At 39.9% G+C, this 18317-nt stretch overlaps 1 protein-coding gene across 1 annotated transcript; it reads right to left on the minus strand.

Annotated features, from left to right (window-relative positions):
* Positions 1-1631: 1631 nt before the first annotated feature.
* On the minus strand, positions 1632-10296 carry LOC136767000 (interferon alpha/beta receptor 1b). Its single transcript, XM_066720971.1, has 7 exons — positions 9877-10296; positions 7843-7963; positions 7037-7212; positions 6461-6648; positions 3865-4003; positions 3482-3594; positions 1632-2917 (listed from the first exon to the last, which is right to left on the minus strand). The coding sequence occupies exons 1-7, from the start codon at positions 9935-9937 to the stop codon at positions 1925-1927; spliced, it is 1791 nt and encodes a 596-aa protein (XP_066577068.1). The 5' UTR covers positions 9938-10296; the 3' UTR covers positions 1632-1924.
* Positions 10297-18317: the final 8021 nt, after the last annotated feature.

The following is an 18317-nucleotide window of genomic DNA, read 5'->3' on the forward strand; positions in this document are numbered from 1 at the left end:
ACACTTAATTAGTTGACGGACGAATCTGTCAAATTGTGTAATTAAAGTTATTTTACCTAATCTGTTAAGATATATAAAGTGTATATTAATTGATGGTATTATACACCTTTATCTATTAAATACAACTCTACAAAACCCTTTAGTGGGGCAGAGATTGACATTGAGCCAACTGCTTCTGGTAATTGTGGGAAGACACTTATCTGCAAGGTTTGAACTGCGGTCTTTTAATAGTCATTGAAAACAGTGGAACTTCCACTTTGCTGCAGTCTTGCTAACAGTCTGCCTGGGTGACTCAACGAAAAACAGTCCTGTGGGATCCTTTAAGATTCAGTTTTAATCAAGTGTGTGCCCTTATGGGCATGTAAAAGCGCATCTGCCTGTCTATGTGTTTGTGTGAGCCACTGTGCCAGTCTGTGAAAACCTTTCGCTCTTCTCCACCTCAGTTTCCGTCTGCTCTCAGATTCCTGCTTATGTTTTCTCAGAAGTTCTGTACACACTTGCCTGGTTTCATTTTCCACTGCAGCTGAAATGTCAGAGAGCCCCAGCCGAGCCACAGGACTGAAAATTATCATCTGGGCAGAGTCTGAGACCTGTGACAGCTCTGAGGTTGCGAGGCTGTGCTAGAGCAGAGGAGCCGAATCCTGCTGACATGAAGAAAGCCAGGGAGCGACTGTAGAGATTGTTATAATGCATTTGTATTTGTAAATTTTTTATCTACTTACTGTTTCTGGGGAGTTGTCAGTTATGACCAGTTATTGTCTATTATTATGTTTCTTTTTTTATACATGTATATGCTTCTTCTGATGCTGTAAAACACAGAGAGACTGTTCTGAACCCCAACGGGACACAGGGATAAAATGCAGCACTATTTCTATTGCAGTATTCCTGAATGGCACTAAGTTATTAAAGGACAAATCCTCAGTGTGAAATGTTCTCAGGGACTTCACACTTTCCTTGTAAAACTTGTGTTTTGTTTATGTTACTGAGTAGCACAGCAATGCCAAATCATTAATTGGATTCATACAGTCCACCTTGCTATCTTACTTGCTGGTAGCTACTGATCCTCAAATGTCATCCAGCCATTTCCTGAAGAGAGAGGTTTAAGGAATGCCTCCAATTTCCAATACTTTTACCACATACGGTGCCTTGGAAAAGTATTCACCTCCCTGCAAAGTTTCCACATTTTGTTGCGATCTCAGAGTTTGCAGTCATGGAATGGTTTAAAACATAGAAAGTGAAGGTCCTTGAGTGGCCCAGTCAAAGTCCAAACTTGAATCCAATAGATATCTTATGGTGAGACTTTAAGATTGCAGTCCATCAATGGTTCCCAACATACTTGTCATAACTAGATCTTTTTTAGAGATTTTTTTAAAGGAAGAATTACACCAACCCACAGTGCAAAGCTGGTAGAAAATCTCTCCAAAAAGCCTCACATCAGTAATTGCTGCCAAAGGTGCTTCACCAGGTATTGATTTAGGGGGCTGAATACTTACGCAAATAAGTACATTTTAACCAATATATTTACTTTGCAGGTTTTGGTGACATTCAACATCCCATATAACAGTGTTTTGTTTTATCATTAGAGTTTTTAATACAATAATAAAACAAAGTTAATTTCAGAAATTGGTGTACATTATTTGAAATTCATCTAGATGTGAAATGTTTGATAGGGTGTGAATACTTTTGCATGGCACTGTATATAATCTTTCAGCTGGACTATTTAAATGGTTTCATAACTTAACATGCAAGCAGTATTAAAATGTCCAGACCAATGCCTGACAGATTTGCATTCAGTAAATAAGTGCCTTGCAAATAAATGGGTTTGTAGGGATTATCATTTTCCAGGAGGCAAATTAGGTATCTTTCAACTCATGTTTTATTGGAGGAGGATTAAGTAATGTACAAGATTGACAGTCAGTGGAATCTAAAGCTTCTCTTCATCTGTGTTGACTTGGCCTCCCGAGTCTACCCTGTACATGTCCGTTGTGCTCCAGTGCTCTGGCGAGTCTATTGACTCAGAGGCCCCTGTGTTTGGGCTCCAGTGCAGCAGGCTGTTCAGACTGAGAGTGCCTTGAGGGGGCCACGTCTCACAAGCAGCATTCCCAGGTAAGGATCCAGAACTGTCTTCAATCTCACGGTTTTGTACAGTCCAGGTGAATGTCAGTGGAGGGACCTCGGGGGGACAGGCATGATACAAGTTCCTGGAAATAGGAGGAGAATCTGGGGTATGTCCAGGGTGGCAGAGCGCCTTCTCTGAAGAGAGTATCTGGTGACAGAACAGGGATGTTGGAAATGCCTTTTGGTCACCCAGGTCACTGTCCTCAATCTTGGACAGGGGAGACCTATCATCTGCCCCCTGAACTTCAGTGTCCCTCACCATTGGCCAAACCCCACTGCCCAGCCCCAGAGGGAGCTGGACCAAAGGGCTCCAGTCATTACTCTGCCAATCTGCCTCTGCACCAGCCCTCAGCCTCACCGTGTGTAGTGGTATGTCCTGGTCCCCTCCCCCACACAGGAGAGGACGTGAGGCTGCTTGTGGCATCTCTGCCTCCACTGTGCCGTCAGTCTGGGAGGGGCACGGTGTCTCAAAGGCCACGGCTGTGCTGTACAAGCCAGAGGAAAAGGCCAGCATGCATTGGGGCAGAGTTGGGGAATAGTCAGGCCCACAAGACGATTCCTCTGGAGCCCCCAGGGATCCCCCCCCTACCCAGTATCCCTCGCTGTCCCTGGAGTCCTGGGGGATGCCGTTGCTGTGGTAAGTGGGGTTCTCGTGTGTCAAGGTGGCGGGGGCCAGCTGGCACTGCGTGGGGCTGCAGTGGGACATAGATAGTGAGAGGATGGACAGCCGGTCCCACTGCTCCTCCCCTCCTTCCACCCCTGGACACAGCCCCCCAGGAAACCCCTCATGCAACATCTCCTGCACACAGGGGGCAGAGTTAGTCAGACAGACAGCTCAGCGATCAGCACTTTATTATTGTTGTCTTCACTTACTTATGCCCAGGGCGTCTTGGCATTTAGTTGTGATCATATGATGTCCCTTTAAATATATTTTTACTTAATTTACTTCCTTAAACTCGGGAAAAAGCTTTAATGACCAAATAAAGTTGATGTATTGTCATGTCTTGATACAGCCTCTTGTTCTGCTTTGCCAATTTTGTCATTGAAACACAAGTGTTAAGCAATCATAGTAATTCCCTCACCCTCACTCCTTCTGATCCTAATTTAACTGACATTTCTCTCTCATCTTTTGCCTCATTTACCCTCTAACTTGTCAATTTTCTCATTGAGGGCTGTTCCTGACTGCTAATTAAACCCACATTTCTTCATAATTAGGGTGCAGATTCATCTTAACGACAACTGATTAGGATTTCAAAGCAAAAAGTGAAAAGAAATACCAACAAACTGAAAACCCTACATTAACCTTATAAGCACAGCCAAGGAATTAAGCTCACATCAGAAGGAAACAATATCCATGTCGTACCAGTGGCCGGGGGAGGGGTGCCTTTGGTAATCTCATCTTGAGGAAGACGGCTGCCACGAATACGGCCAGGAGTAGTGCAGACAACACAGCTGTCAGCTTCAACCATGCTGGCACTGAAGACAGAGAGCACCCACACAGAATGCAACATTAGATACACTGGCCTTGAGATCAGGCCGGTCCGTTCTCACAGCTCACTATATTCCTACAGTATAAAGACACTGAGACGATATCAGAAGCTTGGTGATGGATTTGATACATTAATTTGTGTCAATTTCTATTGGAAGCACAGAATCTTCCCTTAAGACATACAAAGCCCCCTTACGTGTTGCTGTCTGGGGCAGCTCTGGGTTGTGCTGCCCTGTGAGCCGCACTGTGTCGCTCACCTGTACCAGCGATGGAGACGCAGTGTGGTGCTGTGGAGGAGCTATGTTTATAAGTGGAGATACTGACGATCACACAGTAGCGCTGTCCTGGAAGCAGATCCTTAAACGTGTATTTCCATGGCTTACGGAGACTCACCGTCTGAAACAACATCACACCACTGTCTGTAATATCACACCAACATTATCCTGTAAGAACACACTGAGAAGCTGTAATGGCACTCAATGATCAACACAACAGCACTGCAGACTGTAGGCTGGAAACATGAACGCAAGTGTTGGGACTCTACGGGCGTGGAGTCCCAACACATGGTACAGGCATCCTGCAAAATATGCCTTACGCTGCACACCCACAGAACAAAGAACAGAGCTCAGACACGGCCCCCGTGGGGAATTAATATATATTTGTTTAAATATACACTACCAGTCAAAAGTTTTAGAACACCTCAATTTTTCCAGTTTTTATTTAAATTAACGCAGTTTAATGTCTCAATGTACTCTGAAATTAAAGCATAGAACAAATAAACAATTGGCGATAAAAAATAAATCATGGAATCGTTTTGTTTAACACAATTTATTTTCAATGTTTTACTCATCAAAGTAGCCACCTTTTGCTGATATAACAGCCGAACACACTCGTGGCATTCTTTAAAATATCAAATATTGTTCGGAAAGTTCTTCCCAACACTGTTGCAGAAGTTCCCACAAATGTGTTGCACTTGTAGGTTGCTTTGCTTATACCCTTCTGTCCAGTTCATCCCAAACCAGCTCAATGGGTTTAAGTCTGGAGACTATGCTAGCCATTCCATGATTAGAAGTCTACCGTCTTGTTCTTTTCTTATAAGGTAGTTCTGACATAGCCTAGAGGTATGATTTGGGTCATTATCTTGCTGTAGGATGAACCCCTGACCAACTAGGCGTATACCAGAGGGTATTGCATGGCGCTGCAAAATGCTGTGGTAGTCGTTTTGGTTCAGGGTGCCACTCACTATGTGCAAGTTGCTGACTCTGGATCCAGCAAAAGAGCCTCAGACCATCACCTCCTCCATGTTTGACAGTTAGTGTCACACACTGAGGAACCATCCCTTTGCCTACAAAAACCCTGCATGATGAAACAAAGATTTCAAATTCTGATTCATCGGTCCATAAGACCTTCTTCCAGTCTTCATGGCAATCATTTTTTTCTTATTTTGCCATCTTAGCAATGGCTTTCTTACTGCCACTCAACATGTCAGACCTGCAGCTCCAAGTCTTGTCTTCACACTTGACACTGAGACTTGCTTACTTCAACCAGTGTTAAGCTGTGCTTGAAGTTGTTGTCCTGTGAGCCGCCTTTCACGCAAGCTGTTGACTATCAGAAACGTTGTCTTCTGATTCTGTTGTGGCTTTGGGTCTTCCAGACCTCGTCAGAGTTTCCTCCAGTTTCCAAGTGCCTTTTGATGGTGTAGGAAACTGTATTCACTGACACCATGGCTTTCTTTGCAATTTCTCTAAAGGAAAGACCTACACTTTTAAGGGTCTGTCTGTCTTCCTTTGTTAATTGCCTTTTTCTCACCATTAGGATAGCAATATACTACTTCCTGCAGTACAATACTGTCCAAATAATGCTTAAGAGGGTGTAGTAACACAGTCTGTTCCAACACTGCTTTTATACAGACAGAGGGTTTATAAGTAATCAAACAAAACTTAGGACACCTGTAGGAATTGTTAGCATCAACTTTCAAGGCTTAATTTACTTCCATTGTTCCAGAACAGCTGAAAGTTGTTAACTGGACTTAAATTTCAATAAAAACTGGAAAAATGGAGGTGTTCTAAAACTTTTGACTGGTAGTGTATATTCACTCTGTAATCCACAGACGTACTGTATTTTATATTTTCAAAATATAAGGCATAATATATAGATTAAAGACCCATATACTTGAAAGCTACAAATGGCTTCCATATAAATGTATTTTTTTTTTCATATGGGACTTGATGCAACTCTCATAGATAAAACTTCCAGCTCACAGGTTTCCATGCAAATTGAGGAACTGACTGAAACTTCAAAGCCACCCCAGGCCTCAAATAACTGTATATCTTATAATGCTATTACTCTCCCTAATAATCTATGCAATTAAAGAACTACAATTATTTCAATTATTGTTTATAGTAGCTTTCAATGGATCCAAATGTAACAGGGCTCATTTGTGTCATAATGAGCCCGTTACAAAGTGACGTAAGCCTCCCATGGTAGGAGGCCCGGCCTTTTTGCGTAGGAGGCTTAAGACTGTACTGCGCTGGAGCCGCTGCGGTGCGGAGTGCTCGGAGGGGTGCCGGTGGTGCGCGGCTCGAATCCCGGGCTACACATACACCTAAGTATGACCCACACCTCAGCTCTCCCCTTCCCCTCGTGGACAATACTCCTTACACAACTGAGATTCAGCATCATGTATCAAACACCGTCACCATGAAGAATAACAAATCTCAAATCCTGTGCCAGTGATCTTGATCAGGAGATAAAGTGATCTACGAACATGGGGGATGTACAGAGAAGGGTACACTGGGGGGGACAGGAATATCCGTGCCAGACAGTTTTAGGGAGGACTGGTTCGGGCAGTACCTTTAGTACAACAGGTGATGGCTCATCTCTGTACAAACTGATGGAGATGGTCGTTGTGGAGAGGACGGATGGGACACTGAGACACTTTGAGCGTCGCTTTCTCTGGTACGGTGAGCAGCGCAGGGTCACACTCACACTCACCGCCTCTCCCTGCACAGACACAGAGAGGATGGGCGGACTGAGGGCCGCTGGAGCAGGGAAACAAGGCAACAAGAGACAGGTTGGACATTGGACATTCACTTCAGTCACACTTTTGAAAGGGGATATTGTCTAGCAAGACACACGCATACTTGTATAATCTACATGGCAGACCCAGGAAGGAGGACAGTCTCTACATCTTACAAATAGGAATACATGTGTCCTGGTTGTGTCCCTCAGTATTTCATTACAGGGTTCCTACTGCCAAAGTCATATCCTACTGTGGCACCCCTGACATTAGGGGGCTCTGCCAATACATTCATTTCAGAGCACTGGGGAATGCAGTTGTTTTGTGAATGTCAGAAATTCAGAGTGACTGCACAGGGCAGAGTTTGACAATGTTTACCATCGTAGAGTCTCACACACACAGTCACTCACTGTCTCTTTCAGGGTGGAATTGCAAGGGACTCTGAGTCCAGTCGGTGTCTCCTCCAGCCCAGACTCCTCTGATCCGTGTGAAGTAGAGCTGGTCAGTTTTGGAGAAGGCAGGAGAGAGGTCACAGAAAGAGGTGGAGACATTCGAACAGCCCTCAACGTCTTGCCACATCCCCTGACTGGAGACAGGGCAGAACAGGGACACAATCTCAGTTTGCCAGCTTAAAAAAAGAACAACTTGCCACAGATATCCACCACCGCTCTGTTACTTAATTGACTGAATGGTTTGACTAGGAGGACGGTGGAGTGAGAACAGGGGGTGGCAGGGAAGGCATTTTGTGGAAACTGGTTATACAGTAGACAATAGATTAATCACTACTGTTTCATTTCCATGATTCAATCTTTCTGAAGATCTCTGTGAAACCACAACCCCACCGCCTGCTCTCTCACACCTTGCAGGCTTATCTTAAAATGAATGAGTTTTACAATTCAGGACCATCTCAGCTGTTGGGCTGGTTGTGAAGACCAATGTATGATATTAGGTTGCCAAAGAACAATGGACCAGTTTTCCCAAATATACATTACAAGAGAAGGGCACTGAAATTAAACATTAGAGAGTTTAATATATCAGCCTCCATATTGACGCTTGGCAGTTTAGTGCATGTATTAGTACTATTGATGAAGAATCTTCTGTTTAAAACTTATTGGTGTTGTTGCATAGTTCCTTTGAAATTATACTGAATTACCAAAAACAGGCCAACTTTGTTTTAATGTAATATATATTTTGTTATCTCTCCATCCACACTTACCTTACTTTCATAGTCTGCACAGTATAGCGTGTGTTAGGGGGCAAGCCAGGACAGTCCCACTGCAGGACACTGTGCAGGTCCAGAGAGGACAGGGTCAGGTTGCAGGGTTGGGCCCAGACACCTGAGAGGACACAGAGACAGAGCACTTCCAGTAGTCCATCAGTCAAGATCTATCAATTCACACATGTGGAGGACCATCTCACACCGTTTTGCGTCAGTTTAATTATTTTATGCATTTATGGAAAAAGTCTGCAATTTGAGGCTCAGAAGGTTGTGTTGATGACTCCAACAATCACGGCCATGCATGTTTTCAATTGTTCTCCACCCTGAAATTATTGGTGAAATAATACAAAATCATCCACATTTGTTTCTTTTGTACCTTCCAATAAATGCTTCAAAGCACTTTTTTTTTTAAGTCAGCTTAAAAAACATATACATTAAACATAAATCTGCCGTTTGACACATTGTTTGTGGTTTGTCGCTTTGAGCAGCAACCGGTGAGGTTTTTGACTTTGTGGAATTCACAAGGAGACATTTACAGCTGCAACTTTCTGTCACTGAGTAGAAAATCTAAATAATGTCTGAAATTAGTGTCACTGTCTTAATATCAAGGTGAAGCTTACAGCATCTTAGCTTATTAAAAACAAATCAATTGACAAATGAATCTTCTCCTGAAGAAATGCCACCTGCTTTGACCCACCATTGACAGTCCTGAAGGGAGCTGCACTCTCACCCTAACATTTCCTTTATTACTGTTTATTACTGTCCAGATTTATTCAGACTTGGATAACTACAAAAACACCTTGTGGTACAATGACATATATATAGCAACATAATAATGGGAGACTTGCCAGAGATGATGTTAGCAGATTTTTGTAAAATCGAGAGGTTATAAGATGAACAGGAAGCAGAGAACTGTAACCACAACATCTTTTCAAGTTTATTTTCAAATGTTAAAAGTAGAGTCTAAAATGTTACTTAAATGTTAAAAAATGTTAAAAAAACAGACATACAAACAAAAATCATCAAGAAACTAAACAGAGATTAAGAGAAGTAAAATATATAGGAAATCAGTAGAATAGTTGGTTAAATATTTAAAAAGCATTGTTAGAAAAAGTGAACAAATTAACCTAAAAAGTAAACAAAACACAAACTGTGACCTTAATGTAATGTAAAAATACCAACAAAAGGAATTTAATATTGTATTTTGAGTGTCAAAAATAGATATATCCACTATTAATTAATATTCTGTGACGTATCAAAATGAAAGATGGTTGTCATGCTATAATGATACTTAATTATTTCTCCCAGTAATGCAAATTACAAGGTCTGCCATCAGTATAAGTTCTTCTTTCATCTGAACCTGATAGCATCGAATAAGTATTCCTTAGTTGTGACACACACACTGATCCTTTCTTTACATGCCAGTTCAGTCAGTCAATGAGTTCATTACGTTTTTTAGGAGCCTCCTAATGAAGTATTCCTGAAAGGAATTGATGAGGCATTAATTAAAGGATCCAAAAGAGTTTGCTAAGCTGTACATGTAATTCAGCAGCGTAGAACACAGTTGCAAATTAGGGGGGAAAACATAAACATTAATCATAATCTCAACAGTATTGAATAATCTGAGCATTTATTCTGTCATGGTGAGTATGCAGAAAAGCCATCTGAAGCATTTTAAAAGCTAAATGTATGCCTAATGCATCACAGTCCACTCTCCCATCGGTTTTAAGACACTGATGCAGATTTACTTTTCAAGGGCTTTTATTTTACAGGTTTGCAGAATCTGTGGCAGTTTTATTTGATCTGGTCATTATTTCCCCTCACTGGTCATCTTGTGAGGCTCAGAAATTGCCCCATTTATCCCAGTTGTCAAAAGTTAGTAAAATGTACAAATCTGTTCTTCGATCAGGCCACACTCACAATAGAAGTTTTATAGAAGTGAAACATTAAATACAAGCTTTTCAGACATCATTATTACACTCAGTTAATAAGTCACTCAAAACCATGGTAAGTGGATATGTTGGGACTCACCCATTGTGAGCAGCACTCCATAGAGACACAGCAAAGCCAGGGAGCAGGACAGCCGGGCCATTCCAGACAGAGCTCACCAGGACTGGACAGCACCAACGAGACCCTGCCCAGAGCGACAGAGTCACTGACACAGACACACAGAGCAGCCTGGGTCTCTCCTCATCCTGCTCAACTCTTCACGCTGTATCCTCACACTGCACTGCTCACCTTCACAAGGACCGCCTTGTTCTCTGACTCGCAGTGAGGCAGCGGAGAGCAGGGAGTCTGAGCATTTCAACACAACGACCGGGTGGCAGAGTCAGAGAAGCATAGAGAGAGAGAGAGAGATGTGTGCGTGTGTACAAGCAGAGAGGAAACAGTGATACACAGCTGAGAGAGAGAGAGAGCACAGATATGATGGCAGGGCTCCCCAAGTGCTGAAGTTAGAGCAGTCATGCAGTGTGACGTTCCCCCTCCACAGCACTTTCTGGGGCAAGTGAATCACCAGATATTGCCTGACACACCAAGACACAGGGCAGCTGTCTCGGGTTTCCCCATTCACAATGTGTGAAGTGCATGTTATAGCACATGTGTGTGTGTTTTATATATATATATACACACACACACATTAATTATTATTGTAATATGATGACTTGCGTTTCAGATAAGTTCATAATTAATGAAATGTTCAATGTATATAACGAAATGATTAAATAAATAGTTTGACCTTTCCTTCCAGAACCAACAATGCTGTATATGGGCTGTGTCAGGTGCAGCTTTCATCATTTGTAAGTGTCTGAAACAAAAGTTGCTTAAAAGGTCCAACTGAATGAAAAAATAAAGATTGGTGTAAATCAGGGGTTCCCAGTCCTGGAGGATCCCCTGCCCTGCTGGGTTTTGTTCTACCTGAGCTCTCAATTACTTAATTGAACCTTAATTGATGTAACAACCTGCTTAAATTTGACTTTCTATATTGTGTAGTAAAATAGTTTGTTCTTTAATAAGTTGTGTATACTATTCTATACTTAACTTAACCCCCCTGCTGTTTAAAAGCATTAAAAGGCTCTGATGTAGGAACATATTAATTCAATTCAGTAATTGAGAGCTCAGCTGGAACACAAAGCAGCAGGGTAGGGGATCTCCAGGACCAGGGTGGGGAACCACTGGTGTCAATGAATGCAAAACGTTTCTGAAACAGAAGCACACTGCCCCCTACTGGACTCTCTCCTGTACTGCACACAATCTGACAGCCTCAACACAGTCTGAGACGCCAGGCCTATAACTCACAATCAGCAAAATCTATGAGGCGCCGTTAGGGACATAATTCACCCCGTGGTACATACACTATACTGAGACGTATACACTACATACTGAGACGCATAAATTATATACTGAAATTCATACCATAATTCACTGTCACACCACAAAAGACAACCGGCAGGACACTGCCACTGAGTCAGAGCAGTATTTAAGTCATTTATACACCATCTCTAGTAACACGAAACTCAAGCACACCAAAGAAAGACAGAATTTAGGCCATATTAATTGATTAATTAATTGTACCTACAAACAATACACAACATCAGTAACACTAGTTTATCACTTCCACAAGCTGGTACAATGAGATACTCACAGCTGTCAGCAGGACAGACAACACCAGCTTCACTGTATGTCTGACCTGCAGTGGGGACGGACACAGATGGACACAGACAGCCTGGATGGAGGGACATGAGACAAACACAGGCTATACAGTATAGTTACGCAGACAAAAACGCATGAATAAATGACAAGCTTTGAGCACCAAAGACATTACAGCAGATAAAGTTCAGTGAAGTTTCTGAGTTTACATACATTATTACACTATAATATATATATATATATATATATATATATCTACTGCTGCATGCCATAAGGTGCTAATTGAATATGTTTCACGCTTATATTAGTCAATAACAGTTAAAAGGGAAATCAAACCTTGTCCCAAGAACGGAGGCGGTGGATAGAGGACGGATTTTCTTCACAAGTTACAGGAATGAGGATCCATCCCAGGAAAACGAAACCTGCGCAGACTGTGGCATTTTTCCCACTGACACACAGTGTGTCAGTTTCTGCTCCGTTATTGATTCCAACCTGTATTACTCAATCAGATGTGTCTGTTTACATAGTTTAGTATTATTGTTCAATACAAATAAGATCAAATAAACGACACCCCACGAATTTGTATCCACTCCTCCTGTTAAACCTGTGGGAAGATGATCAGAGACAGCAGATTCCTGCTCCAAGGTGATTTGAGAGGATTCATTTTAGTGCCCTGCATTTGCACAAATGTATTTGTTACCCTGCAGATGTCTCTGTAGCCAATCCAGATTTAAACCAAAAGTCATGCTAATAAAATTAATACAAATGCAAGCTTGGCCAGTCAATAAAGGGATATTTAGGAAAGGGTCCTGTCCCTGCAGACTCAGCTTCAGGAAAAACTGTTTTAATTTTCTGATAAGACTAAAGTATCAAATGGAATATCCTCCGAACATATATAGCTTTTTTTATTTTTTTATTTGGTTCATATGCATTTAAAACATCATATTTTAAAATTCATGAATTAAATTGAATTAAAAGTTTCTTCATATACCGATAATTCCAAAGACCAAATTGACAGGGTAGCAAAAGATGTATTTGGTTAAATTGAATTGCAAAATAGAATGCATTTCAGGAAGTTTGATGGGTTGCCTAATACAATAACATGTTCATCAGAAGGCCTCTTCCCAGGGGTAACCAGTACAGCAGCAGTAGCCAGTTCTCCCATCTTCTATTCGGCCCTGTTACAGCCCCTACCCTCTCAAATTAAAACACAACACACCTGTCAGTCCTACACAGGAAAACATCCGAGACGATACACAGGATTGTGTGAACGGATTGGCATACACAGCCACACTGCTCTTGAATTCAGACATTCCCTTGGTAGCAGAAGCCTGTGAGAGTAAAGCCACCTATGACCGTGGAGATCCTGAAAATGAGCCGCAATGCTGTCTGGAAATGACCATTTTAAAATGTTATTATTGATCATTCACAACAGACCTGATATTATAACAATGCAATTACCACCATGATAAAGAGTGACCAACTGACCACAAAACAAGGGTTAATCACTGTCACTTCATTGTATCATCTATTCTTATAATTATAATGTATAAATTATGTGTGAAGGTTTAATATGGTGTTCTTGTTTCCATTAAGAATTAGAAACATCATAAAACATAAGCAAATGACCCTTGCTGATGCTTCATAGTAATTCCACATCAAAAAACCTATTTACAGTTTCTCAAATGCATACAAGCATTTTTCAAAAAGGGTGACATGAGTATCTACAGCATAAAAGCAGCGATCAAATCCCTAAATTAATTTACAGAGCTTTTATTTGTTTTCTTGCCTTTCTGTATGATAGCACATCCTTGACATTGTTTTGCAAAACTGTAAATACAAATTTAATCAATCAATACAAAATACTCTCAAACGTGTCTTGTTGGCACTTTGGTAAAGTTTCCTCCACTGAAAAGCCTGTATTTTTGTAGCTAAAATGTTGATGTCTACCTCACTCCGTTTCGTATGCTTTGCTTTTGGTATATGAAGGACCATGGCAGGTCAATTACGATTAAAGTCCCACATCCAGTAACAGCAGGTTTGTTAATTGAACATACATTTCTTATTGCAATTACAGTGATTTGTTTGTCCAAATAGCTACAATTATATATATCGCCTTAAGTGTGGAGTAGTGGTCCAGGGGGCTCTGGACTTCTGAGCACAGGGTTGTGGGTTCAATCCTGGGGGGGACACTGCTGTTGGACCCTTGAGCAAGGTATTTGATTGCTCCAGTAAAATCCCAGCTGTATGGGTAATTGTATGTACAAGGATATGATACATTTGCACTATGCTGTAGCCTACATGGCAGCACCTGGATAAAATAATCATGTAAAATAGTGTCAGTTGTGGGTGGTGACAAACTTTTTATGATTACAAACCGATGGATCTTTCAGGAAAATAGGGTGATGGGGCAATCAAACGTGTATAAAATGTTTTTTTTTATGATTTTTGTGACTTTTCTGATTTTCCCCAATGACTTCCAGCAAAGCAGCTCCAAAGTTAGCACACCTGTGATGTCATGGCATATTTTTCACTCTCTGATTTCTGGGACATAGAATGACCCGGACATGGCTTTTCAGTGGAGTTACCTTTCAAATAAGGTCATTACACAGGTCCCTTATTTTGTGACAGTGGGAGGTAATACCAGAGACCAGCAACACCCAGAGACAAGACTGCACATAAAATTCAGAATAGGGTTTATTTAAGTAAAATTAAAGTATATATAAAAACACCCACTGCTTGGCTAGGGTGTAAAGCAACAAACAAAAACCAAGACCACCATAAAAACATTGAGAATTAAAGCCACATTATGTTCTAGTAAGCCAGCAATTCACGTCCAGAACCAGAAGCAGGGGAGGTGCTCATCAGTGGCGTGCAACCAAGGGTGGTCCTGTGTTGCTTCTCTAAAATCAAACGACAAGAAAAGGGGTCCGCAATCAGGTGGCTACTTTATCAAAAAGTTGTAAAGATCATAAGCAAACTGCTGCCATTAGCAACAAGTTACAACATAACAAACATGTTTCACCTGTAGGCTTCATCAATGTCCATCATTAGGCATAAGAAAAGGCCTCTTTATATAATATACAACACGTGAGAATTAATTAACCAGAATAACTTATCACCCATGATCAATTAAGATCATGATAGGCAAACTACAACAGGTCAAACACAGCATTTAAGTCATAATTGTTCTTCAATGAGAGAGACTAAAGTTAAAAACCATGGTCAATTATATACACAACATAGTGAAGAAACAAGAAACAAATCTGACAATTAGGCGCATACCATGTAATCTGCCCATATGTCACAGAGGACTAATCTGAGTTCCAAATTGTACAAGCAAAGGGCACTCAATACAGCAAAACCTCACATATTATAAAAATGAATCCATACAACAAATTAACAAACAACACTTTCATTAAACAAAAACATTTGGAATGAATAATCAGTAACTACAGAAAATGCGATAGTTCAAAATCTTCATTGAGTCCTTTTGGCAACAAGGTGATCAATTTAAAAATATTCATTAAGTTTATCTTTTCAATAATTTAACTGAAACATTACATCCTCTTCAACCAATAGGTATGGTGTCTATAGCAATTAATGTCAAAGAGTTAACACTGTGAGAAAAGTTCTTAAAGTGTCTAGCCACCCTTTTTTCCACGTTTGGAGCCCAAACGTATGTCAGGAAACTAAATATCCCAATGCTTGTAAAAAGTATCTTGTAAAGTTTTGATACACTATGTGTAGACAAACAACTGAAAATGCCTTCTTTGTTTGTTATGGGGTTTGAAATGGTCAGATCTATTAGTCTCTCTGACCTTTGCCACAGCTTCATCCAACCACATAACAGGATATCCATTTTTTCATATCCAACAACTTCACTTCAAACTCTTTTTCTAGATTGCAAAGCTAAGGTACTCTGTACATTTGACTCAAAGGAAGTGCTCGTTTCAAATGGGTTGGATGGAAGCTTGTGGCATGCAATAAACTATTTCTAAAAGTGTTTTCTGACAATTATTGTATTAAGGGATCCCTCAATCTTTTTTAAAGTAACATCCAAATAGTTAATAGATCCCTGATCAGTGCTGCAAGTAAATTTAAATGTCAGATTTGATTGTTAAGACATTCTACAAAACAAAAAGATTTTCCTTAGAACCAGACCATACAAAGAAAATATCATCAATGTATCTATACCAATGATGAATATGTTCCTTAAAACGGTTGTTAGTATAAAAGGCCCATATATAAATTAGCATAATTTGGTGCCATAGGTCACTAGATGGTCATGCTGAAACAAACAAAAAAATTGTATGTAAAACCAAATCCACTAATTGAAGTAGAAACTCAGTAGGTGGTTTTAAATTGGATCTTTGTTTAATATAAAAATCAATAGCCTTTAAACCACCAGAGCTAGGTATATTACAATTTTACCAACCAATCTGTGTTCAAAATGTTAGAAATATTGTGAAGTTTATAAAGGAAATCAGTCGTATCTTCAAAAGGAGCCAGAGAAGAATAAATATATTATGAAATAGGTTCAGGTAAAGAACTGATTCCTGATACAATAGCTCGACCTGGTGGATTATTTAAATTCTTACGGATTTTAGGAAGTGTGTAAATGACATGTCTAATGGGATCAAACTCATTTTTGGTCAACCAATTATTATCAAAACCAATATTTAGTATGGCATCAATATCTTGTTTGAAAATAGATGTGTGGTCTTTACTATGTTTTCTATAAAATTGATAATCCATCAATTGGCGATTCATTTCTGAGGCTCTTACAGAGATTTATAGTGCACACACTGAGTTCCTTGCTTGGGTGGCGTAAAGCCACAGTATTGATTAAATAACCACATCATGTTTTTTTATAAGGACACTCAGCCTTTGTCAGTACATTGTGGACACTCCACACTTAACTAACATGTATTTATACAGTCTTATACACTACTTAAATTAAGTACATTATACTTTTCCTTTCAGATGTTAGTTTCCTGTAAGTTAGGTCTGTACTTAGCCTTAGTAAGAGGTCATCGTTAAAAATGACATAATAGTTTTTATGGGTTGGCCGTACCAGCATTTTATTTTCGCAGTCAGTCGGTGAACCCAATATTAAATTGCTTCTATATTTCCAAAATAAAGCAAGATATTTTGGCCCAAAAACCTGGCTTTGATCAAATGGCTAAGGGAGCACAAAATCAGCGTTCATTATTGGCCATCACAATCTCCAGACCCCAGTCCAATAGGAAACGTTGCATGAACTGAAGAAGGCCATCCACACACACAAGCTGCACAAAGTGATGGAGTGAGAGAGGTTTTGTATGGAGGGGTGATGCAAGAGCCTCCTGGAAGTTATCAAAGCCAAGGTAAGTTTACAAACGACTGATTTTCCAGATCAGAATTTAGAAATATGTAACTGTTTTTGATAGATCAGCTTCAATGCATTCAATATTGATAGTTGCACAGTTCTTTAATTCATGTGTAATTCAGTGTTTTCCTAAATTAGTTTGACAAATCTTAGTTACACTTCAAGGCTATGAATACATTTGGAGGCCACTGTACATTAGGGGTGGTAAGGACACAAGTTGACTTTTCATTGCAATTTTGCAAAATCATTATTTATTGTAATTGAAAATGTTAATTATAAAACAAAGGCACACAACAAATATTTAGAAAAACAACATGCACCATGTATAAAAAAACAAACACACACACAGGTATGTTGTGGTCAGAGGTAATTGTTAACAGTATTGTTGCTGTATCAATCATGTATAGCTCCGCACCTGTTTATCACACACGACTCTCACAGTCTGTGTGTTTATGTGTTTATGTGTCTGTGTGTTTGAAGGTATGAAGAAGGTATTGTATGTTCAGTGTAGCTGCAAATGGATGATTAATTAAATGCACATCAAATATCATATGTTCATGATTTTTAAAAAGACACAAAAGTAAAATCATAAACTAGGTACATTAAAGTTTTCATGTCTTCATTGTAAAAGGGGAAAAGTGTAATACTGATAAGTTTCAAACATATGCATTTATTCTGGGAAACTGGGAAATGCCTGCTATAACTGACTTGGCTTGTTTGTTGCAAAACACCAGATGTTTGTCTTTTATTTAGTTATGGGGATAATTTTTCAAAGATCGATTTGAATTTGGAGACTGCGATGTAAATGTATCTACAGAGCAGTGTGACAGGCTGGGTGGGGCTGTTTTCCCATGTTTACTGTGTAATACCTGCACACCACCTCATTACTGGTTTAATGGACAGACATTATTGCTACAATACAATACAGCAGGTGGTAATGTTAAAAAAATGAATATTATTTGTATGTAAACTCTTTTAAAGCTCTTAAAATGATTGTAAAGACCTCATTACTTTTAATACCAGAAATCCAATGCCTGCAACGTGACTAAAACAGCCTACAGTTGAGTTAATATGAGACTCATGAATTACCACCAAGGCCATGCTGATTTCAAATGATTAGATCAAGCTTTCATTTCTACAAGGATTTTCACTTTAAAGAAACTAAAAAGTCTCTCAATTGAACTTATTTTTAAGCTCAGGATGCAATTTAACATTTAGCGAGTCAAAATTAAGAAAATAAGTAAGAGACAATAGCATCAACATCTTTACCCGTTCAGTCCTGTTCTGCTTGGACACTGAATGCATATGAATGCTCACCAGTAAGAGATAGCTCCCACCCCCTTTAGCTAGACTAGTTTAATTTGAAGAACTCCCTTGCCAGCTTTGTCTATAGTCAGAGAGACTAAATTCAAATTTAGCTAATCACTTTTGAAAGTGCTACTGTGCAGGTCTT

This window comes from Amia ocellicauda, chromosome 13 (assembly GCF_036373705.1).
Source record: "Amia ocellicauda isolate fAmiCal2 chromosome 13, fAmiCal2.hap1, whole genome shotgun sequence".
Classification (NCBI taxonomy): Eukaryota; Metazoa; Chordata; class Actinopteri; order Amiiformes; family Amiidae; genus Amia; species Amia ocellicauda.